The 23452-nt window shown below is 62.9% G+C and overlaps 1 protein-coding gene across 2 annotated transcripts in view; it reads left to right on the top strand.

The window, feature by feature from the left end:
• Nucleotides 1-20839, top strand: part of LOC123816066 (TRIO and F-actin binding protein) — a 52276-nt gene extending 31437 nt beyond the window's left edge. For both annotated transcript variants that reach the window (XM_045834797.1, XM_045834795.1), the window contains 13 exons: nt 3736-3792; nt 6372-6440; nt 6562-6651; nt 7059-7168; nt 8655-9180; nt 9824-9934; nt 14803-14950; nt 16622-16724; nt 17221-17380; nt 17451-17561; nt 18387-18473; nt 19247-19410; nt 19911-20839. In XM_045834797.1, the coding sequence (XP_045690753.1) occupies nt 3736-3792; nt 6372-6440; nt 6562-6651; nt 7059-7168; nt 8655-9180; nt 9824-9934; nt 14803-14950; nt 16622-16724; nt 17221-17380; nt 17451-17561; nt 18387-18473; nt 19247-19408 (1734 nt within the window). In that variant the 3' untranslated portion in view covers nt 19409-19410; nt 19911-20839. The remainder of the gene's footprint in view (nt 1-3735; nt 3793-6371; nt 6441-6561; nt 6652-7058; nt 7169-8654; nt 9181-9823; nt 9935-14802; nt 14951-16621; nt 16725-17220; nt 17381-17450; nt 17562-18386; nt 18474-19246; nt 19411-19910) is intronic.
• The last annotated feature ends 2613 nt before the right edge of the window (nt 20840-23452 follow it).

The following is a 23452-nucleotide window of genomic DNA, read 5'->3' as shown; positions in this document are numbered from 1 at the left end:
CTTCCTGTCGTCAGCAGCCTCCCCTGCCCTGCCCTGCCAGCGAGCAAAGAGGGATGTGGAGGTGGAGCTGAGTCAGTGTCCTGCCCTCGTGCCCCCAGGCCAGGGGGAGGGGGGCCCTGTTGCCCATGGGGTGCCTGCCAGGCCCTGAACTGGGTGCTTTCGCATTATCGGAGTTGCTCCACCAGAGGTTGATGGCAACTCCCCATCTAACAGATGAGGTCACCCAGGTGTAGAGGCGATACAGCTGGGCTGGCCCTGGCTGAGCCTGAGTTGGTATCCAAGGGCCATCCCAGTTCTTCTCTCAGTTCTTCTCCCAGTTCTTCTCTGGTGGGGCAGGGAGATAAGAAATGTACACAGTTGCCTCTCCCGGGGAAGCACGTGCTCAGCCAGGGTCAGGCCGCTGGAAGCAGCACGTGGGGGGCTGGGAGGAGCCTTCCTGTGATTGTAGGACGTGGTCAGGTGGAGATGGGCTGGGGCGGGGACAGGGAGCACAAAGGCTGGGGGGACATTTGGGAAATGGTGAAGGTATGGAAAGGGGGCCCAAAGGCCAGGAGAAGGAGCCTAGGCTTTGGTCGGGGTTACTGGGGAGCCGTGAAAGGCCTGGAGCAGAGAGGAGGCTGAGTATCACCACTGACAGTCCCAAGCCTGCTCCAGGCCAATGCCCTTGCTGTACCTTCCTCTCACCCCTTCCCTCCCTCCCGGCCCGTCTTCCCGACCTCAGGGCACTGTATGGATCCAGCGGGAAAGGTACTGTGAGTAGGGAAATGCTGAGAGGCTTGGGGAACCCCGACTTGCTCCACCTCCTTTTGCTTGAGCCGGGGACAGCCTTGCCCCCAAGCCTCGTTCCCCAGCCACTGCTTGGCATCAAATTATATACCTGTACACTTGTTTATTGTGTGTCTGTCTCCTGACTTCCACCAGGATAGGGGCCACGTCACCCGTTCACAGCTGACTTCGTGGTCTAGAGCAGTGCGTGATACTTAAAAGAAAAATAAGATTCCACAAACATGCCCTGGGTCGTGGGGGAGTGGTGGTGGTGGTGAAGGGTGCATGTCCCTGCCTGTGAGTTGCTTCTGGCCGAGCCTGTGAAGGACAAGTCGATGTCTACACCATAACCACGGTTCAACAGACGCCTCTCAGGGCCCGTGGGAGGGCAGCATGCGTGGTGCGTGGTGCGTGCTAGGACACAGGCCTCAGAGGAGGTGACTGAGCTGGGTCTGAAAGCACAAGGGGCGTTGCCTGCCGGTGGAGCAGCGTACACAGGCATGTGAGGGGGCTGAAGTCCTGGTTGTTGGGGGTCGGTGAGGATATGTGGAGACATAAACACGGGGCCCCCAACGCCGGGGGGAAGCTAGGCTGTGGGGGGGGGGGGTTGCAGTTTTTGTGCCATCCTAAGGCAGCTGGATTTCGTTTGCTTGTTTCCCATGTGTAAGTCGTTTTCATTTTTAATCACAGTTGACACATTATTATATTAGTTTCACGTGTACTGGATTTTGTTTTGAAGCCACCTGGAGCCATCCCTGGAGGTGTTAAGCAGACTTGTAACAGCTAGGCCTTTTTGAGTGGGTCCCTCTGCCAGAGGGTGCGTGGAGGAGGCCATGCCGGAGGTCCAGGTGGGCGGGAGGGAGTGCAGACCTGTAGCCAGAGGGCGGTGGGTGGGCTGTGGGAGCCGGTGGGTGCTCCTTTAAGGAGGAGGACAAAGTGAGCCTCCTGCAGGTGGAGCAAAGGTGGTTGGGGCCTGGAGGGCCTGTGTGAAGGTGCAGAGATTTAGGTTATCAGACCTTTGACCCTGGCAGGGTGGGTTCCCAGGTGGCCGTAGGACCGCCCCTGCCAGCAGTTTGAAAGCTCCAGTTGGCTGCCTCCTCTGCCAGAGTCACTGTGCCATCCTGTGCCTCATATGGTGTGCGGCATGTTTGTACCCGCTTCCAGAGGGTCCCTGGGCTTTCCCATGGGTGGCACATTCAGGTCTCGTGAAACTTCAGGGAGGCTGGGACCCCACGTCATTTACCACATGGGCTCATGTGGTACCAGGAGGGGATACGACTGTGGCCCCACTTCCCAGGCAGCCCTGGGGTCCCAGCCTGTCATTCCTGCTGGGGAGCTCTTTCTCACCCTCTGAAAGTCCGTGGCTGGTCACTTAGGACCATCCCAGAGAGCCTAGCTCCTCAGGGCCAGAGGGCGGGCATGGAGACTGTCTCCAAAGCACAAACCAGATGGGGGGAGGGACGGTGGGTGTGTGTGCAGCAGGTTCCCCTGGGGTCTGGCCACCCCATGCCCGGCCCTCGGGCCACGGGAGGCCCCAGACCGAGTGCAGGCGGACCCAAATGACTTAGTGGCCGGGAGCGGGGCTACCAGTCTTCATTCAGGCTTAGCTTGAGACGCCTGCACATTTGGGGAACAGGGCGGGGAGAAATGTAGAGCAGATAGGATGAGCACCATCCAGAAGTTTCTCAGGTCTGAACAGAGCCGCCTGCGTCCCTTCCCTCAGACAGGTATGCAGGGAGGGGCTTCGATGAAGGGGTGGGGCTGTCAGCCCGCTGAGATCCAGGGGCTGGCTGTGACTGCAGGACTCGGAGTGTCCAGGCTCCTGGGCCACGCTCCTCAGACAGCTTCCTCCAGCTGATGAAGAGGAGGAGGGGGCTCCCTAGGAGGAAGGCAGGTCAGGGGAGGTGGTTAGGTCAGGTGGCTCTGGTTTCCAGGTTTCCAGCTGCCTTCCTCGCCACCCACCCCACTTGAGCCATGCCACCCGCTCCCTGTCACGCAACCAGACACCTTGGCCTGGTGAGGCTGCGATGCGGACGCTGATAGGTGGGCTCAGAGCCATGGCAACAGGTGGATGCCTCTCTCCTGCCCACCAGCCTGGCCCGCCCTACTCTCCTCGCAGTGGGCAGGAGCTGAGACTCTGCAGAGGGACTGGGACTTGGACTAGAGAGGTCTCCCCAGCAGGCAGGGAGGGTCTGGTGTTTGGCACACCCACCAGATGGACCTGGCCAGAGAAAATGCCAGAATGAGCAGCTTCTTCATCTAGGCCTAGATGGGGGTGCATAGCTCACAGGCCCCTGTGGAATATGCTGCAGCTAGGAGCCCCCAGACCCCGGGGCCGTGCCCCCCTGGGCAGCACTCGGCAGGTAGGACTTGCCAAGAATGGCCCATCCAGAGATCTAGGGGGGACCAGAGGATCTCTGACCCCAGCTTGTGCTTGGTTCCACCTTTCAGGGTCTCCAGGAGACGAGGGACGGGCAGGGCTGGTCGGACCCTTGGAGGGCCAGTGGGCCGGGGTTGGGTGGCAGTAGTAGGCATTTTCCTGGTGGGCGGCCTGGGCCCTGTCGGTAAGGGAGCTGGGTGGTTTGCTTGCCCCGCTGGTCCAGCCTGTTCTCTGAGCTCTCCGAGGGTCTCTCTACAGATAGCATTCTCTCGGCCCCCTCCCTCCCATTCTTGGATGAGAACATTGGCAGGTGGGAGGGGAGCTTGAACATCTCTTGGGGGTGGCAGTCACCTGGTCCACCCTCTTGGCAATCAGAGGTTGCCGGACGTTGGGGAAAGGGGCCAAGGCTGCATCCCTGGGAACCCTGTCTGGCTCTGAGGGGTTACCTGGGCCCTCGGCCCTCTCTCCTGGCTTCCCAGGCCCTTAGCCTTGCAGGGCTCAGGGTCAGGATGGGTGTAGCATCCTCTCCCCCACGGCCCTGTTGGGTTCTCCGCTGGGCCCGACTCACCTGCTTCCTCGTCTCCCCATAGCCCGACCTGCTTAACTTCAAGAAGGGATGGATGTCGATCTTGGACGAGCCTGGAGAGGTAGGGGGGCTGACGTGAGGAGGAGGGGGTGGCTTGCTGCGGGGCTTTGTAAGGTCCTTGCGGGCAGCCCAGGAGGCTGGGCTGCTTCCCTGGCCTGTCCAGCCTTGTAGAGACCCTGGCCTCTAGGCAGAGGGGCTCTAGGCTGGGGGCCAGATGTGGGAGCTCCGAGGGCAGGGAGTTTCTCGTCCAGCCTCGGGCTGTGGGAGTGGGGGGGCAGAGGCTTCCTGGGGCAGCCTGCAGTGTATGAGTCCCCGGGGCTGGGGGGACCTCCTGGCCCCTCGGGCTCTACACCCCATGCCCTCCTCTCACCAAGAGCCCCTTGGTCCCCCACCTCTTGTTGACCCTGCTGGGTATCCAAGGGCCTGGGTGGGAGAGATCACAGAGATCATCTGGCCTGAGGCATGCGCAGATTTCCAGCATGTCGGTCATGCAGCAGCCCCCGCACTGTGGGGTGGCAGGGGTGCTCAGAGCGCATTTCTTAAAGTCCCACAGGCCTGGGGCCCCATTGGTCAAATCACAGCTTTCTCTGGCCTCAATGGCCACATCTGTGTAATGGGCACAGTAGGTAATGATGATTCCTTCCAGGGCGGTAACAGTCACAGGTGTCAGGCATGTGAAGGGTCCCGCGTAGCCCCCAGTGTCTGCTAGGGCCTCAGTCACAGTCCTTCCCCTTCTCTGATGTATTTATCCTCAGAACCAGAGGGCCAGTGGCCTCTTACCAGCTCTGCCCTTTCAGCTTCCAGGCCGGAGCTGGTGCTGGCTGTATGCCCACCCACCTTGGGAGGGGACGTCTTCCCGCCCCTGCCCTGCATGCGCTCGTGGCTTGGGTCTGTGTGCAGCCCACATGCCAGGAGGCTTGGAGCCAAAGCGAAGTGCATTGTGTTTCCGACCCACATGCTTTATTCCCTCCAGCCCACAGCCTTTTGTGCCTGCTGCCTGCGCGCCGTCCTCTGCTGGCCGGGCTCCAGCCTCATACAAGGCCTGGCACCTTGCCAGTGACCCATCCTGGCCTCCCCACCCCGGGTCTCTAGGGGGCAGAGATGATGGGCCCCACCCAGAACTGGCCGCTACTCCTTCTCTTGCCTGGGGTTTTGGAATGTCCAAGCTGGAAGGGCCCTGGGAAGCAGGCAGCCAGGCCCGTATGCACAGACAGGAGACGGGACCCCGAGGGCTTTGATCTGTTCCGGTCCCGCAGCACCTCGGACAGACCCGGGCCTGGGGCTCAGGGCGCCTGAGGCCCTCGGAGCTCCACCTGGCTCCCACCTAGGACAGTCACAGACCAGGCCTGGGAAGGCCAGGGACGCCCTTTGGCGCAGAACCCCTGCCCAGTGGTACAGAGGGACAGTGGAGGTCCTGAGCAGCGGCCCAGGTTGCTCAGTAAGAGCAGGTGGTTCCAAGGGGGCCAGCCTTTTAGAGCAGTCCCGACCGGGTCGTGCCAGCGCCGTGCCAGGTGCCACGAGAGACGGACGAGGGTGGGGCAGGGACGTCCGACCTCACAGGGAGGCTTAGGCACTGCCCGTTAGCCCCACTGTACGAGTTAGAAGACCAAAGCTCAGAGAGGGCAAGATACTTACCTAAAGACACTCAGCTGGTGAGGGGTAACGTGGTTGTAACCCAGGCCTCTAGAATGTGCTACGGGGAGGCAGTGTGGAAAAAAGCAGAAAATGTCATCCTGGCCCATCCTTGAAAACTTAACATTTTCTTGAGGAAAAGAACCCTTAAGTACTTGAAATAATGAACAGTGTGGGTAGGTTGGTGACATGTGGGAGCCCCAGAGATGCCTGGTACTGGGTGACGTGCACTGACCTTGACAGTGGGTGGACCCCGACCAGCATTCCACTGAGTGGCCAAAAGCCAAGCAGAGCTGAGCTTGGCACACTCGGTGTCAGGCCGTCCCGTGCCCCCGCCCCCCTCCTCTCTGATGTGTCTGCCAGGCTCACCTGAGTTGGAGCAGAGAAAGGCACTACAGACAGGTGCCCAAATCATAAACCTGCAGGTGACGCACCTCACAAGGTGGGCGTGCAGGTAACTAGCCTCTAGATCCAGAAACAGAATGTGACCAGTGCTCCGCCGCCCCCTCGGGGCCACCTGCCAGTCCAGCTCTCTGGGAGACCTGCCCTTGGCGGCCGAGGAGACCCGGAGGGGCAGATGCAAAAGACCTGGGAACTTCTGGTCCCTGGCCTGCTAGGCAGATGGCCTTACACAGGTCATGGCCCCTTCCTGGTCCACACTGAGGGCATGTGCTTGTAGGAGCCTTAGCGACCTTGGCGGAAAGGGTCGCCACAGGTATGGCAGCGCTCACAGCTCCAAGGGGGCTCGCAGAAGGGGAGGGAGGGCGTGGCTACTGAGGAGACGCTGACCCGTTTCATAGATGTGCCCCTGCAGCTCAGGGAGGAGAGGGAGCACCAGGCTTCTGCTGTGGGTTTGCTCGCTCTGCCCCGTCCTTGCCCCCCACCCTCAGCAGGGTGCGAGAGGGTGCCGGGCCCCTGCTATGCGCAGAACAGGTGACCTGGCAGCACCCAGGGCACCTGCAGAGTGGCACACACATACCCTCTCATCCCACCGCCCCTCCTTCGCAGTGGAAGAAGCACTGGTTTGTGCTGACCGACTCAAGCCTCAAGTACTACAGGGACTCCACCGCGGAGGAGGTGAGACAGCAGGGTGGGGGGACTCCTCCCCTGTCAGGTGCTGGGGGACCCCCGGAAGGGGCTTGGAGGACTTGGGTGGGGCCGCTGGGGTTCATGGACCCCTGTGGCTGTCCCGCTGCAGGCCGATGAGCTGGATGGCGAGATCGACCTGCGCTCCTGCACCGACGTCACCGAGTACCCAGTGCAGCGCAACTATGGCTTCCAGATCCATGTGAGGCTGTGTGCGGCGGGAGGGGGCGGCGTGACTGCGTGGCCCCCCAGAGGAGGGGGTGGTGTGGAGCGTGGCTCTCCATCAGAGACTGGCTCTGTCGCTCATTCGCAGAGACCCCATCCTCAGGGCCAGTCAGGAGCTCTGCTGCCGTCAGCACGTTTCGGGAGACCCTGGGTAGTGTCACTGGCAGGGGCGGTTCAAGTGCTGGGGAGGCCTGGGAGCCAGTGGGGCTCTTCCAAGGCTGGGTGGTAGAGGGGAGCTGTTGCGCTTGTCCCCTCTGCTCACCTCCAGGTTCGAGACCTTAGACACCCTCTCGGGAGGGAAGGGCCGCCCTCCCTGGGGTCCCTGGTGGGGAGGGGGCAGTGGGGCTGGCCATGTGACAGCCTACCTGTGGGGTGGACTTGCAGACGAACGACGCTGTCTACACCTTGTCGGCCATGACCTCGGGCATCCGGAGGAACTGGATCGAAGCTCTGAGGAAGACCGTGCGTCCCACCTCGGCCCCAGATGTCACCAAGTACGTGCTGGGCTGGCCCGAGGCTCTGGGGAGGCACTGCCCAGTCCTTGAGGGACGCTCTGGCACTCCCCTGCGGGCCCTCCGGCCGCACCCTCTGGGGCCCGGTGTCTCTAGCAGCAGCGCGGGGAGAGGGCAGTGAGCCTTCCTGGCGGTCTGCAGAAGGACGTGGAGGATTTGGGGGTGGAGTGCCGTCCCTCTCTGTCCATCCTGAGGGGCGGGGAGAGGCCTCAGCCCTTTGGAGAAGATGCCAGTGAGTCAGAGGCCCCCCTGGGTGGCTGGTTGGTTGTCTGTAGGTGGCCCTGGGACCTGTGTCTTGTCCCATGTTGGGGAGAGGGGGTGGCTGGGCCGTCTGGGAGGGGAGCTCCCTCTCTGTGGAGGTCCCCGTGGGCAGAGTCGGGGGAGGGCTCAGTTCCCTGGTGGTAGAGCCCCCACACCGTGTGAACCCCAGACGCCTGTGGGGCTGCTGGGCAGCAGGCATGGAGACGTGGTATTGAGGGGCATCCAGCGTGAGTCCCCCCATTGTCCCACAGCCTGGCTGCTGAGCCCTGGGGCCAGGGGCCTTCTTGTCCCAGTTTCAGAGTCTTCATCTGTCAGGCTGTGCGCCGTGAGGATGTGCACAGAGGCTTTTGCGAGCTGAAGCGCAGTGCAGCCGAACTGTTACTTAGTACGTGCACTCGGCTGCTGTGACGGAGGCGCCCCAAACACGGTGGCTTAAACCAGGAGAGGTTCATTTTTCTCTCCAGAGCCGTCCAGAGGCACCTGATGGGCAGCTCTGTGGCCCTCCACTCACAGCTCTGCCTGTGGCCCCGGAAGCCGCCCGGGTTCTCCTGGAGCCGCAGGCGGGGGGCAGGCGAGGGCACACCCAGTCCTGTAATGGGTGCCACCTGTCACTTCCCCTGGGCAGGATGTGGGCACATGGCCACACGTCGCTGCAAGGGATGCTGGGTGACCAAGTACCCAGCTGTCGTTACAGAAGAGGGGGAGCACTGCCGCACTTTTCACACGCACCTCTCACGTCTCCGCAGTGTCCCCTCCTCCGCAGTGGCCACGGGCACCTCCCTGTCCCGCTGTGAGCCCCTGGGACCCAGGACCTTGTCTCTAACCACACCTTAATGATGGCCCTCCGGTCGCCCTTCCACACAGGCCTCCTGGTTGCTCTGCGTACCTGCCGCCACCTCGTCCTCACACTCGTCCTGTGAGAGGCATGGTGGTCCCCTCTCGCAGACGAGTGACTGGGGGCACAGAGGGCAGCCGGATGGCCTGGTCCCTCTGCCGGTCGGCGGTGGGAGTGGGGTGGTGCCCAGGGTGTGTGAACGGCGAACGAAGCTCTAGTTCTCGCCTCCGGGCGGGGCTGTTTCCCCGGCCGTGGCACACCCCCAGGCCGTGGCTCGTCCCCAGGCCATGGCACTCGGGTGGCACTCCACGAGTGCTGGTTTGGGACTGGGCGGGCGGGACCCCGCCTGACGCGGCTCTGCTGGCACCCTAGGCTCTCGGACTGCAACAAGGAGAACACGCTGCACGGCCACGGCCCCCAGAGGGGCTCCCTGAAGGCGGGCGAGCCTCGCGGGGGCTCCGAGGTCATCGGCCGCGGCGGCCCTCGGAAGGCGGATGGACAGCGGCCGTCCCCGGACTACGTGGAGCTCTCCCCGCTGACTCAGGGCTCCCCGCAGCGGGCCCGCACCCCGGCCCGCACTCTCGACCGCCCGGCCAAGCAGGAGGAGCTGGAGCGGGACCTGGCCCAGCGCTCCGAGGAACGACGCAGGTGGTTCGAGGCCGTGGACAGCAGGAGCACAGAGACCCCGGCCGGCGAGGGGCCGCGGCGGGGCCTGGGAGCCCCCCTGACAGCGGACCAGCAGAGTCGGCTCAGTGAGGAGATCGAGAAGAAGTGGCAGGAGCTGGAGAAGCTGCCCCTGCGGGAGAACAAGCGGGTGCCTCTCACCGCCCTGCTCAACCAGAGCCGCGGGGAGCGCCGGGGCCCCCCGGGTGACAGCCACGAGGCGCTGGAGAAGGAGGTAGACGTCTCGGCTGGCCTGCAGGAGCCCCCCCCCCCCCCCGCCCCATCGGCACCCCTCCTGACAGTAGTCGTGCTGTGGCATTTATCATGCATACCTACAGTGACGGGGAGCTCACCCCTGACCCAGTGTCCGACACCCCAGCCTCCTTGTAAACTGGGACCTTCCTCTCTAGACCTTGGGTTGTTCGTTTGTTTGTTTGTTCGTTTCCCCCGCCCTAGTTCTGTCCTCAGTGACCAGAGAAGGGAGAAGGACAGAGAGGCCATTTCCGGGAGGGTTTGTCTTGGGCCCTGTTGACCTGTAGCGGCTCATACTTGTTCACAGCAGCCTTGGGGTCCCCCGGGGGGTAGATCTCACCGCAGCCTCACTGATGGGGCGCTGAGATGCACAGAGGGCTCCCCTGCCACCTATATGATGCACGGACCTGCGGCCGCCCTGGTCTGTTCCCAGCCCTGTCTGGTCTTGGCTGGGCCAGAGCTCTTCCGGCTCTGTGACCCCCGCTGCCATCCGGGAAACAGCCGGACCGTGCCCCCTGCCTGCACCTCCCACCAGGGCCCCCTCTCAAGTCCAGAGCTCCTTGCTGCCTCTTGCCAGCACTGTGTCCACTCCCGGGCCCCCGCTGACCTCGTCTCCTCCCCCACAGGTCCAGTCTCTCCGTGCCCAGCTGGAGGCGTGGCGCCTCCAAGGGGAGGCTCCCACAAGTGCACCCAGGCCCCAGGAGGACGGCCACATCCCCCCAGGCTACATCTCACAGGTGAGGCTGAAGAGCTGCTTTCTGGGGGAGGGGGGCAAGTTTCTGGTTGCCATGTTTTCGGAGAACAGCTAATGCTTTGGAAGCCCCTCCCGTGCACCAGCCCCGCGGGCAGCATTCGACATGCATTGCCTCACTGAATCCCTCCGGCGGTGGGCGTGAGCTCCCTGCCCGTGTACAGACGAGGCCTCTGAGCTCTGAGAGGTCATGTGACTTGCCCAAGGTCAGCTGGCCTGCAGGCGGCAGAGCTGGGTCTGACGTCCGCCCTCACGTGACACCGCGCTTAGACCGCTCTCCCCACACCGCCCCGGGGAAGCGGGGCGCCAGTGCGGAGTGGGAGCCCCCGTGGGCAGCTCCTGGGAGGCGCTCCCTCGAGAGGGAGACCCTGACCTCGCCTGCCAGGCTGGGCCCTCACCAGGGCCCCGCAGGGCTCGGAGGCCCCCGGGGCCTCGGGGGACACACACAGGCTGCCTCCGAGAGAAGTGCTCAGCTGGGGCTGACTTTGTTTCCTGGGGACCTCTGGCCGTGTCTGGAGACACTCTTGATTGTCACCATGGGGACAACTGGCTTTCCAGAAAAAGTACACATGTGTGCACACATACTTAAGCAGGCACTATATATACACACAACGTGTGATGATTGTAAATTATACTGACACAAAGGATGTTTAGTACACAGCTTACAAATAAAAAATCCCTCGTATTTTTGTTGTAACTTCCATACAGCAAGCTGAGTTTCCCCAGAACACTGTGTGGTTTTTCTGAGCGCTTGTATCCGCAGCTGACAAGTGAGTGTCGCCCCGGCGTGCGTGTGGGTGGACATTTGTTGCTTGTGTTAACGAGCAAGACGAGAGACGTGTTGAAACCTTCCTTGGTGATGTCATGAGCGATTTTTTTGGTTGAACCGGATGATAGTTCTCTGTTGAGAATGTTTTCTCACAGGTGTTTCCTCCGGTGTGTGTTCTGTGTACGGTGTGGTGGTCGCAGGCGTGGCGCCCTTGTAACCGTGATCTGCGTTGTTACCGTTCTCTCACCACTCGCTGAGTCTAGACTGTCAGCAGAACAATGCGTTGAGTCCCCGTTTGTAGCGTTTGCCAGCGTCCGTGGTGCGAGCTCTCCCGCGGGGGCCGGAGCACCCGAGCGTGGGGTCGGGAAGAAGTGCGCGCACCACGGTGGAGCACTCCCACCACACAGACGCAGAAGACCAGTGCCTCCAGCACAGACGAGAATAAAATGCAGTGGACTAATTAAGAAGTGATGAATTTTGAGTATCAGCTTTGTTTTTAATGTCATTAATCATGAGTGTATCTAATTTTTAATAATGGCCAGTACTTAACAACTGCGTCACCAAATTCCTGAAAGTTTGATCATCAGCTGCCTCTAGTCCGCACACCGTGGCCTGAAGCAGAAAGGGATGCTGGGACCCCAGGCTCTGAGCGGAGGGGCCTCCTGGAACCTCTGAGGGGAGCGGTCGCTGTGCCGGGCTCCCGGGAGGGAAGCCTTCCTGGCGGCGGCGGCGGCGGGCACGGAGCTGAGCCCCGACTGGGGCAGGGGCAGGGCTGTGATGGAAGGCTCATGGGCGCCTGTCCTGGAGACCTCGACTGCCAGGCCGGGGAGCTGGGGTCTTGTCCCCAGCACCTGAGGAGGTTTGGGGTCTGACAGGGACACTGGGAAGGCTGTGTTGGAGGGGCGGGGCTGAGGCCCGTGTCAGGAGCTGGGATGATAGCGGAGAGGGGGGATGTGGAGGGGGAGGGTTTAGGACTGGGTGACTGGGCCCAAGGAGAGCGGCAGGCCACCCGCGAGCCTTGAGGCCAGGGCTGCTGCCGAGGCCTGGGGGCCCGTCTGGAGCTGGGTGGTTCAGCTGAAGGGGGAGACCAGGGCCCGGGGGAATTTGGGCCTGACTCGGAGGGCTAGCTTGGGGGCCCCCTGATAAGGGGAAGGGGAGAGGGTAGGGACCAGTATTGTCCAAGGCTCCCCTGAGGCCAAAGGAAGGGGTGGGCGGGCATCCCCAGGCAGGGTGGGGCCCCGCCCCGAGGGCCACAGCTGTGCTCTGTGGAGCCGGGGTCTCCCAGGGACGGCTCTTCCCTGGGTCCGTTCATGTCCACCGGGAATCAGTGCAGCTCCGCCTTTGCCCATTGTACTGTTAGAACGCACATTCTGTTTCCTTTGGAAAACGGCTTCTGTCACTAAAATGAAGCTTGAAAACCACTTCTCCAACTTCTCAGCTTACCGATGGGGAAACTGAGGCCCAGAGGGGAGGCGAGACCTTGGAGCTGGAAGCAGGTCTGCCGGCAGTCCAGGCCTCCTGGCCCCCGGGGGCCCCACTGGACGCCCCAGGGCTGTCAGTGTCTTGTTCTGCTAGGTTGGGTGGGCAAGGGGAGCAGGCAGATTGGCGGGGGCAGTGAGAAGGGACCAGAGGGGAAGTGGAGAGCAGAACGCGGGAGTGGGGGAGTGGCCCGAGATGCAGAGGGTGCCTGAGAAGAGGAGCTCAGCCCTCTGTGTCCCCCTCACGCACTGGAGGAAGTGGCTGGTGATTCCGTGGACCCTGAGAGGTGACAGCTGGGGAGGGAGTCCCCAACCTGGTATCCTGGGCCGAGCGGACATCCCTCTTTTAGTTGGCGGGGCTTGCCACCACAGCTCAGCAGCTGGGGGTCTGGGGCCGTCATGCCTCTCTAGCAAAGGGGACCCTTCCGTGTTTTTGCAGTGGGGGCCACGGGCTTGCCTTGTCCACTTTGATCCGTGTCAGCAGGTTTGCGTCTCCTGACAAGAGCCCCCCGAGCCCCCGTTGGCCAGCCACTGGCTCTGCCTGCCTGACCTGGCCCTTTGAGAACAGGTCTCCACCCCCGTAGTTCTCTGATCTCTGCAGGTGGGTGGGCTCTGCAGGTGCGTGCTGGCTTACCTTGGGGACCCTTGGGGGTTGGTTTTCTGGGCCCCGTCTTACAGATGGAGAGACCGAGGCTCGGAGAAGCGAAGGGGCTTGTTGAAGTTCCCTCCGGGGCACAGCCCGGATTAGGGCTCCAGGGCAGTGTTCTCCTGTCCTAACTCGGGGCACAGGGGTCAGGCACCCTTCTCACTACCTAGAACACCTGGACCCCGGTGGCCTTGCCCTTGCCCCAAAGTGGCCTTCCAAGTGTGGCTGCTGGAGGGGTGGGTGTCATCCCCGTCACTGTGAGTGCCCTGTGCCATGGGGGATACAGTTCCTCATCTGACCCTCTGTGGCTTGGTTCTTCCTGGCTCTTCCACTTCCCTTTTTAATGACCTTAAATACTTTTTAATTATATAAGAACTAGGTGCACATTTCCATAAATCATTCAAACAAGAGGGTAGAAATAAACACATACATGGATCCCCCCGACCCGCGCGCACACACACACACACACACACACCCTGCCCCCGCCCCCGCCCCCGCCCCAGGGGTCACCTAGAGTCCCACCTGAGCACCTCTGCGTGGTGTCCTGTCTGTCGTGTCTCAGTCTGGGAGCGCAGAAGTCGAGCGTGGCTGGGGACGGGCTAGAGTCCAGGCGGCCGCAGGACTGCGGCTCCCGCTGCAAGCTCCGGGCAGGATCCAGTTTCTCGCCTTTTTCAGCAGCCAGCGGCTGCCCACCTTCCGCGGCTCGTGGCCCCCCTTCATCTTCAGAGCGTACGGAGTCGGGCCCTTCTCACTCCCCTCCGACCTTGCGCGGCCACTGCTCCCTGTCCCTCTGCTCTCCGGCCTCCTCCTCCTCCTCGCCTGCGGACCCCAGGGCCGCACGCGCCTGCGCGTCCTCTGGGACGGCCTCCCTCTTTTCGGGTCACGTGATCGGCAAGCTCAGTTGCCCTCTGCCGCCGCGTAAGGTGACCTGCGCGGGTTCTAGGGCGCAGGACGTGGACCTCTGTGGGGCCAGCGCTGTGCCTCCCCGTGTCCTTCCCGGCCTTGTCTGAGTTTCTGCACACACGCACCCTGGGCCAGGCTCCCTGCGTTTGTCTCGCTGACTGGGCTCGCCCCGGGGCTGTAGCCAGAAGCCAGCTCTCACCAGGAGTCTAACTCTGCAGACTCCTTTCCCCGCAGCCCACGGGGGCAGCTCTGTCTTTCAACAGCCGCCGTGCCCTTCTGTCCTTCTCAGCGCTCGATCTCGTCATTTATTCAAGAGTTGCTGGTTTAGGTTGTTTCCATCTTGCCGTAGGGAACACCCTTCTCCAAGAGTCTCTGTGCGCGTGTGACTTTCTGTGGGGCCAGTCCTGCGAGGGGACCTGCTGGGTCACTGGGTGGCGTCATTAAAAATGCATCCGTGCTGTCAAACTGCCCTCCATGAGCCCTGTCACTGCAACTCTCCCAGCCTGGTCCACAGATCGGGCCCCAGCCCCGACCCCGGGGACTCTGAGCGGGATCCGGTCTCCCTGTCTTTGGGGAACTTGTGATCTGGAGGAAAGAAGCAAGGCCTTTGGCGGCAGGGGAGAGGTTTTCCAGAGACAGTGGACATTTAAGCTGGGCTGCAGGTCAGGTGATTTACCCAGGGAGAGAAAGATGCAAAAGAATGTCCCAGGTAGTGGAGGAGATAGCATGAGCTACAGCTCAGGTGTGCTGTGCTGTGAGCTGGTTTTCATACCCGAGGTTTCCTAGTAGGGAGGAGCCAGGGCTGAGGCTACATGGGTCAGAGCTGGGAACGGGTGCCTGACCCTGCAGGACAGGAGCCTCAGGAGGGTTTGGAGAAGAATGACGGGGTGAGGTTTGTACATGGGGAAGCAGAGGGTGGATGGGGGCAGGAGCAGGCTGGTGATGCCGGGGTTCGGGTGGAGCCTGGCCCCCAGGGTAGGCCCGCTCCTGAGGCCCGAGTGGGGCCCCTGTCCTGGGCAGCGGGGCAGCCACGTGACGCGCCGGCCTCCCGCCCGCAGGAGGCGTGGGAGCGCAGCTTGGCAGAGATGGAGTCCTCGCACCAGCAGGTGATGGAGGAGCTGCAGCGGCACCACGAGCGGGAGCTGCAGCGGCTGCAGCAGGAGAAGGAGTGGCTCCTGGCTGAGGAGACAGCTGCCACAGCCTCAGGTGAGGGCCCTGGGCGGGCGCGGCATGGCAGGGCCCCTCACCCCTCCAAGCCGAGGCGCCTCCTCGCTGGATTCAGGAGGTTTTTAAATAAGAGGCTGGGGTCTTGGTGCCAGACTTGGGGTAAGGGATCCAGAGGACTTGGATGGCCCCAGAACTGGCCCTGACCCTCCTTGAGGAGAAAGCGAGGCAATGAAAAGACACTTCCCCATCAGCTGAGTGCTCGCCCTCGGGCCCTGCAGCCTCTGGAAGGGCCTCCTTGAGCCACATACACACCAAGCTGCAACCCCATGCCCAGGCCTGTGCCACACAAGGGGTGGGGGGGTGGGGAGACGCTGCTCAGCCTCAGAGCCAGTCCTCGCAGGGGGCGTCTCACTGGGCATGCAGGCCAGGGCCCGGGAGAGCGGGGGGAAGTGGGAGCACTTCCCAAGCCTCGTACCCAGTCCCAGTCCTTGCAGTGCCCAGGGGAGCGGCCCAGCTTACAGACGGTAAACGGGAGCTCAGAGAGGCTGGGGATTTGTCCCAGACGGCACAGCTCAGAGGCGGCAGAAGCTGGAGTCGGAGCCCAGAGCGCCCTGACTGCAAAGCCACGCTGGAGTCACCCTTTGCTGTCCCAGGACAGGGACAGGAGTGCCCGACCGAGGTGCTGGGCAGCTTCCTGCCTCTCTGTGAACTGCCCAGCTGCCGCGTGGGCCGGGTGCAGCCCGTGTCCCTGCAGGGGTTGGAGAGTGACGGAAAGTGAGAGATCACATGACTTAGGACCTGCCACCTGCTGCTTGCTTCACACACACTCACGTCCATGGCCCCCCATGCCCCAGCCCTGGGGCCGGTGTGTTTTGCCTTTTAGGAGGATAGCCCAGTGCGTGTATTAGGTGTCCCCCCACCCCCAGCAGGGTCTGGATGTCCCCCTGAAAGCTCGCACTAAGGTTTTCCCAGTGAAATATATGAATGTCACCCTTAAGTGGGATAATAATGACCTCAAATAGCCTCACGTCCGTTCAGGTCAGGGCTTGTCACGACTCCAAAAAAGTTATGAAAAACGTCCAGTGTTCAGAGCTTGGGGTTTGGAGTTAGGGATGAGACGGGGTGAGGACTTGTTTAACCCTCACGCCGACCCTGTATGAGTGCGAAGAGACTCGGTCCTCGGGAGCTCTCAGTCTGCGAGATGAACCAGGAGCTCGCGTCTGAGCTGCCGCTAACTCGTGGGAGTGGGTGCTGTTTCCGCCCTGCTTCCAGAGAGGGGCCTGAGGCCCAGAGGGGTTAAGTCCCCTGAGCAAAGTCACCTGGATTTTTACTGACTGCGGAGCCTGTAGCCTTGGCCACTGAGCTGGGCAGAGCCCGTGGCTCTTGTTAAAGACCCTCCGGGGGGTGCGGGGACAGCAGCCTGTGTGGGGCCCTGCCTAGCTGCCACTAACAAGAGGTGCCGATAGTCAGCACTGAGGCATCCCCCGCAGCGTCCAGCAGACAGGGATTGTTGTCCCCTCTTGCTAGGCAGGCTTAGAGAGGTCCAGCAACTTAGCCAAAGCCACTCAGTTCCTGACACGGCCTGGTCCGGTGCTCGGTGCGTGCCACTCCTGCTCCTGTCTCCGCGGTGCACGTGGGTCTCAGAGGGTGTGGAGTTGGGTGCTGCTGGCCCCGCCCAATCTCCCCGTGGCTTCTCTGCCCTGCTTGCAGCCATCGAAGCCATGAAGAAGGCCTACCAGGAGGAGCTGAGCCGGGAGCTGAACAAGACGCGGAGTCTCCAGCAGGGCCCAGACGGCCTCCGGAAGCAGCATCAGTAAGATGGCGCTCGGCCGGGGGTCTGCAGGCTGGGCTCCCTGTGAGCCGGGGCCCAGCTGCCTACACTGCTGTTCGTGAGTCAGGGACCTGTGCTGAGACCCCTGGCGGAGGTCACGTCAGTGTGTCCCCACCTGAGACTCCCACCACTGTTGTTGTGGCACAGGGACGCCACGCCCCCACGCCACCCACAGCACAGTTCTTCGGGCCCCTGTCCGTCGGGCTGGTCGTGGGCTCCACAGCCCTCTTCCCCTCACTCGTTTCCCCTAGAGCTGGGCTGCAGTGCCGCCCTCAGCCGGCCACTCCCCCTCCCTGCCACAGGGCACGGGCCTGGAGTGTGGAGGCCGTCGCCAGTGCACAGCCCCAAGGCTGGGCTGAGAGCAGAGCTGGGTGGGAGCTCAGGAGGCCCGAGCTGCTGGGAGGCCACCGCGACCCGACGGCACGCGTGGTGGAGGGCAGGCGAGCCCACACGCCCCTCCCCTCCGGTGCCCGGGCAGGTCCGACATGGAGGCGCTGAAGCGGGAGCTGCAGGTGCTGTCGGAGCAGTACTCACAGAAGTGCCTGGAGATCGGCGCCCTGACGCGGCAGGCTGAGGAGCGCGAGCACACGCTGCGGTGCTGCCAGCAGGAGGGCCAGGAGCTGCTGCGCCACAACCAGGTGAGGCTGGCCCCGGCGGGTGGGGGCACGGGCACCCCGCAGCCCTGCCCTGACCATCCCGCCTCTCCAGGAGCTGCACGCCCGCTTGTCCGAGGAGATAGATCGGCTACGCGGCTTCATCGCCTCCCAGGGCACGGGCAATGGCTGTGGACGCAGCGAGCGGAGCTCCTGCGAGCTGGAGGTGAGTGCCCTCTGGCACACCAGGCAGCCCAGCTCGTCCTCAGGGCCTGGGTGTGGGGGGGGCGCCCGAGGGGCTGGGCCCCAGCAAGGAGAGGCCAGCACGGCTAGGAAGGGCACCTGCCGTGTGACCGGGGCAGTCGCCTCGCCTTTCTCAGCCCCAGTAGCTCATCCATAAAACAGGGATAGCACTGCTCTTACTGGGAGAGGTTGCAGTGCGGACATGTGGGCACGGTCCCAACATTACCCCGGGATTTCTCCTCTTACACACATTTATACACGGCCTTATTCCGTGCCTGGAACTTCTGTAAGCCGAAGTTCTTAACTCACCAGATCTTCCTAACAGCCCCAGGAGGCACGTGCTATTACTATCCCCACTTCACAGATAAAGAAACTGAGACACAGGAAGGAGGGTCAAGTACCTTGCCCGAGGTCGTACAGCCAGTTGGCGCGGGAGCTGGGATTTTAACCGCGCAGTCTGGCTCTAAGCTTCGAAGCCTCCCCGGCCTGGTTGAAACTTCCCCTCCTTGGTCAAGTCAGGACAGCAACACCTGCCCCTCGGGGCTCGGGGAGGGGCTAATGAGGAAGTTTGCAGGGAGCCCCCACCTCTCTGGTTCAGAGCGCGGCCGTGCTGTGGCCTCCTGTTGTCGTCTGTGTCCTCAAGTCGAGGGCCTGGTGCTCTGGTGTGGACGGGGGACAGAGGGCTCCCTGCAGGAGGGTGCCCCTGGGGAGACCCCCAGCCTCTGTCGGGAGCTGCAGTCTAGGGGCCCGAGGCAGAGAGGGGCCGGGTGGCTCTGGCCCCGGGTGAGCCTGGCCCCCTTGACCGCAGGTGCTGCTGCGCGTGAAGGAGAACGAGCTTCAGTACCTGAAGAAGGAGGTGCAGTGCCTCCGGGACGAGCTCCAGATGCTGCAGAAGGTGGGTCCTGCTGCCTGGAGCGGGGTGTCGGGGGGGTGGGGCGCCTCTGAATCCACCTGGGTGCCCCATCCCGTGAGCGCCTGCTCTGTGCCGGGCAGTCCTCGCGCCTCTCTCACGGGGGTGTCGTCGTCCCTGTGTGCAGAGAAACCGGGGCTAAGGAAGGGCAAGTGACTGGCTCAAGTTCACCTTCCACCTTCACTTTGATGTATTCAGCAAGTATTTATTGAGCACCTGCTCTGTGCCAGGCACCGTGCTGGGCGCTGGGGACGCAGCTGTGAACAAAAAGGACCAAAATCCCCGCTGAGCGTGTGTTCCAGCAAAGGAATGAGCCGTGTCGCTAGCAGCTGGGAGGGCTGGGATTCAGGCCCAGGCCTGTGTGTCTGTGGCTTGCCTGGCGCCATGCCCTGTGTCTTTGACACCCTCTCTGTGTTGGTGGCTCTGGGAGTGACTCAGACCTGGGGAACCGGGCCAGGATGACCGGGTTCCCATCCCAGCCATGGGTTGTCGTGTGGTCTTGGGCAAAAGCTTCATCTCCCTGAGCCTGAGCAGGATGCGAATGGTGCTGCAGCCTGTGTCACTGGGTGGTGCTGGGAGGGGTCTGTCCAGGGCTGAGGGCCACCAAGGGGGGCCACCTGGAGGGAGAGGCCATGGAGAGTGTAGGGGGGGGGGCCTGGCTGCTTTGTGCCAGCCACACGGAGTGTGGTGGGCATGCGCCAGGTGGGCAGAGGCCAATAGGGCGGGCTTGTGCCCTCATAGCCCCTGCCCGCCCCCAGGACAAGCGCTTCACCTCAGGAAAGTACCAGGACGTCTACGTGGAGCTGAACCACATCAAGACGCGCTCGGAGCGGGAGATCGAGCAGCTGAAGGAGCACCTGCGCCTCGCCATGGCGGCCCTGCAGGAGAAGGAGGCCGTGCGCAACAGCGTGGCCGAGTAGAGGTGGGTGCCGCGGGGCGGGGCGGGGCGGGGCCCGAGGGGCACCTGGCCTGGAGGTGCGCGCTCGAGGCTGTGCCGCCTGGTCCGGGGCCCTCCCTTCCCCCGGCCTCTGCTTCCCCTTCTGTGAACAGGGACTGTGTCACAGGTACAACCCGGTCAGTCCACACGCACCATCGGACACACGCCGACAGTGGCCCTGGCTGATCTGCCGAGGCTGGGCGGCAAATCCAGGGTGCCCGCCCGCTCCCCTTCAGACCAGCAGCGGGGCGCACGGCGCTAGTCATCGGTAGTGTGTCCTCCCCCGAGCTCTGCTCTCGTGTCCTGGATGGAAGACAGCACCCTCTTTCCGACAGGCCACCCTGTGCCCCAGGCCGTGTGGGGAGAAGCCTGGAGGAGCAGGCCGGGCTCAGCTTCTGGGGCCCAGGAGGACCTCCAGGCCACTCTTGCCTGGCCTAGGCCACGCTGGGGCCTCCCAGCCTCAGCTCCCCACTCCTGTCTTCCAGGTCCCTGTGGTCCCGCCAGCTGCAGACCCCCGGCCCGAGGGGGCCCGGTGCCCTCCTTCCCTGCTGGATGGACGTCAGAAGCCAAGCTTTCTCCCCCACCCTCTGTGGGCCACACGTGCACTCACAACTAGCACACACAGGCACACACCGCACATGCACACCCACCACACGGCACACACCACATGCACAGGCACACACCACGCACTGGCATGCACACAGGCACCGCACAGGCGCACATTCCACACGGGCACGCACACCACACAGCGCGCACCACACGCGCAGGCGCGCACACCACGTACCGGCAGGCACACAGGCAAGGCAAGGCACACACCACACACGCAGGCACACACCGACACTGCACAGGCACGCCAGCATGCACACACCGCACACACACACACACACGCACGTGCACACACACTGCGTATCTGAGCGCGCCCCTCGCACTGGGTCTTGCACCTTCTTCAGGATTTTATATGTGAAGAGATTTTTATATATAGACTTTTTTCTTTTTTTTTTTTTTTTTCCAAAAACACTTTGTACTTTTTAAAAAACAATTCCTGGTGGCCGTGTGCCTCCCACACCGGCTCTCCTCTGCCCCCAGCCTCCTGCCGGGGCTCTGGGCCTGCGGCCCCACCCTGAGGTCTGGCGGCGGGATGGCCAGGTTTGACTCTGGTGGGACAGGCAGGGAGCCGGCCGGCCTCCTCCTACCCTACCTCCCACTAATTGCTTCCTGCCCGGGGCGCCCCACACCCTGGAACGATGGACAGAGGGACAGACGGACAGAGGGAGCTGGCCTCTGTCTCCGAGGCCCCACCTCTTCTTCCCCCGGCGGGTGCTGGGCGTGGAGCTTCCGGAGCTGCTCTGTGAAGACGTTTCTTTCCCGCCCCGTCAGCCCGTCAGCCCTCTTAACTTAATAAAACGTTCCTGCAGCCCTGGTGTCCTGGATGGCTGGGCAGGGTGGGTTGGGAGGTTGGGGTTTCTTGACCCCCTGCCCCGAGCACCCCACCCTTCCTGGAGGGCGGTGTGTGGGCGCTGAGGGCGGGGCTGAGGCTCTAGTTCCTCCACCAGGCGATGCTTTGCGGCTCTGCTGGGGTTCACGGGCGGGCACCACCACCCCCGCCCCCCAGCAGGCAGCCTGTCGGAGCAACCAAGTCCAGGGCCCGCCCGCCCTGTGGACTGGGAGTCTGCACTCCAGCACAGCCCTTGGTGTTCACGCGCGCCTTGAGGGCTGGGAGCCCTGGGGCGGGTGTGGGCCCGCTGGAGCTGAGACCGCCCCTGGGCACATTGCTTCCCCTCTCCGAGCCTCTGCCTCAGAGGGGTACCTTTTAGCCCCAGCCCCATATTAAGGCTGTGCCCAGAGGTCGTGTTCAGCTCTGGAGTGGGGGCAGTGGATGTGGGAGGCCTCATCACGGCCGCCTGGTGGCCCCGTGTGGGGTTGGGAGGAGCCCCTTTGTGAGCGGCACCAGGCACAGGCCGGCAGTCTGATTTCCGAGCTGTGGCTAAGGTGATGAAGACAGAAGGGTGCCTGGAGCCAGCCTTGTCCTTCCGGCTGTTCCGATCAACACCCGGGCTCCTGGGTCAGGCGCTGGGTGCACAAAGTGAACAAAGACGGGCCCTGCCCCCCACCCCCACCCTGAGGCCGCTGACATCGGCCACGTAAGGTCGGGTCCTAGGAGGCTGAGGGAACTGGGAGGAGACCTTGACCCAGCCTGCAGGTCAAAGGGCTTTTGGAGGTGGCTTGGAGATAAGACTTCCGGAGGAAAAATCAGGAAGCACGCTCCGAGTGAGACCACAGCAGGAGCAAATGCACGGCGAACGTCCTAGTGTGTTGGGGGGAGGACCCACAGGGGGTCACTCGTGGGGTGTGGGGGAAGGGCCTGATTCTCTTGCTGGCGATGGGTCCAGGAGTGGGCATGGGGTGCGGTTCCCGCCACTGAGATGCCAGGGGAGGTCTCGGAGCTGGAGGGCCAGAGGGAGTCATCTGCGAGGACTTCCTGGCTCTGAGAAAGGGTCGCAAGGAAGGCAGGCTTCTCTGCTGGCCTTTGGGCTGCTGGGTGGAGTCCCCACACGGCCGTCATCTTGCCTCGTCAAGTGCGCTACCGAGGGTCCGGCAGAAAGCCAGGACCCCTGAGCCGACAAGTCACCCGGCCTTGCTGCTGCTACTGTCCCTTGGGACTTCCTGTCTCGTGAGATCGGGAGCATCCCAGAGCGGCTCGGAGATGGGGTGCCTGCCACTGGCAGCCTCCGCACCCAGAGAAGTGAGCAGGCCCCCGCGCAGCCTCGCAGTGCTCTCTCGCCTCCGGCCAGCCCTCCTGGGCAGCCTGTGGTGCCACGCTCTGCCTCCGTCCCCCATCCCCCGTCAGCCAGCTCTGGCTTCCCGTCTTGCACCCGGGCTGAGGCACCACCCTCCTCACCATCCCTCTCCCACCTTCCCCAGGGCCACCTGGACCTGCTGAAAAGTCAGGCCAATGGGAAAGGTGCTCCCCTTAAGATGCCGCTCACCACCTACTAGAACCACTCAAATGAAACGGAGTGGCAGCCCCAGGCGTCCGCAGGGAGGAGGGGCCCTGGGACCCTCACGCGGTGCTGGCGGAGCGGGCAGCGGTTCGGCAGGCTCTGAGGCCGTGGAACTCACGTCCTCCCTGGGACCTAGACTCCCACTCCGGCATAGACACCCACACACCAGGAGCACCAAGGGCCACGGAATGACGAGAATAATACTGTTCTCATCAGCCCCGTGTGCAGCTGCCCGAGTCTGAACACACACATGTGCCCGTCAACAGTGAACGAACGAAGAAACGGTGCTACACTCACACCGTAGAACACACCATGTGGCAACAGGACAGAACCACTGCACGCGACATCACGACGTGTCTTCAGGCATCGTGCTGGGGGAAGGAAGCCGGCCACCAAGGGCACGTGCTGTACAATTCCACCTACATGAAGTTCAAGGACAGGAAAAACCGTCGCCCTGGGGATGGTCAGCAGAAGAGTGGGTACCTCCGGGCTGGGCAGAGGGACCCACGTTCACTAGCAAAGGGCACGGGGGGGACTTTCCGAGCGTGAGATGTTCTCTGATCTGGGTAGCAATCACGTGGGTGTACACACGTGTGAAAACATACCATGCTGTGCACTTAACGATTTGTTCATTTGTGAATCACCTTTCAAAAAAAAAAACAACCCAGCTAGGGTTCCAGCAGGTGCCCGGGTGAGCCACCTGGGGGAAGCCCCAGTAACCTGTCACCCAGAGAGTTCAGCCAAAACCACACGGCGTGGCTGCCAGGTCCCGGGCAGCCGGGCATGTCCTGTGGAGAGCGCGTGGGCCGGGATATCAGACGAACCAGCCTGGGCTCAGGCCCCAGCTGCTGCCTCCAGCCGGCTGCTTGAACTGCACGGCCGCATCCCTCGCTGGGCTTTATTCCCGCAGCTGGTGAGCGGGGACCACAACGTCTGTCACAGAGCAGGGTTAGGTGTTGAGTTAGCCAAACTTTCAACCGTCTGCTGCTGTGTGACCACCTGCCACAAACTCGGTGCCTTAGAAC

This window comes from Phyllostomus hastatus, unplaced genomic scaffold (genome assembly GCF_019186645.2).
Source record: "Phyllostomus hastatus isolate PE091 unplaced genomic scaffold, TTU_PhHast_1.1 phas_contig_198, whole genome shotgun sequence".
NCBI classification, from domain to species: Eukaryota; Metazoa; Chordata; class Mammalia; order Chiroptera; family Phyllostomidae; genus Phyllostomus; species Phyllostomus hastatus.
The sequence above is the reverse complement of the archived record's forward strand: the minus strand, read 5'-3'. Positions and strand labels throughout refer to the sequence as shown.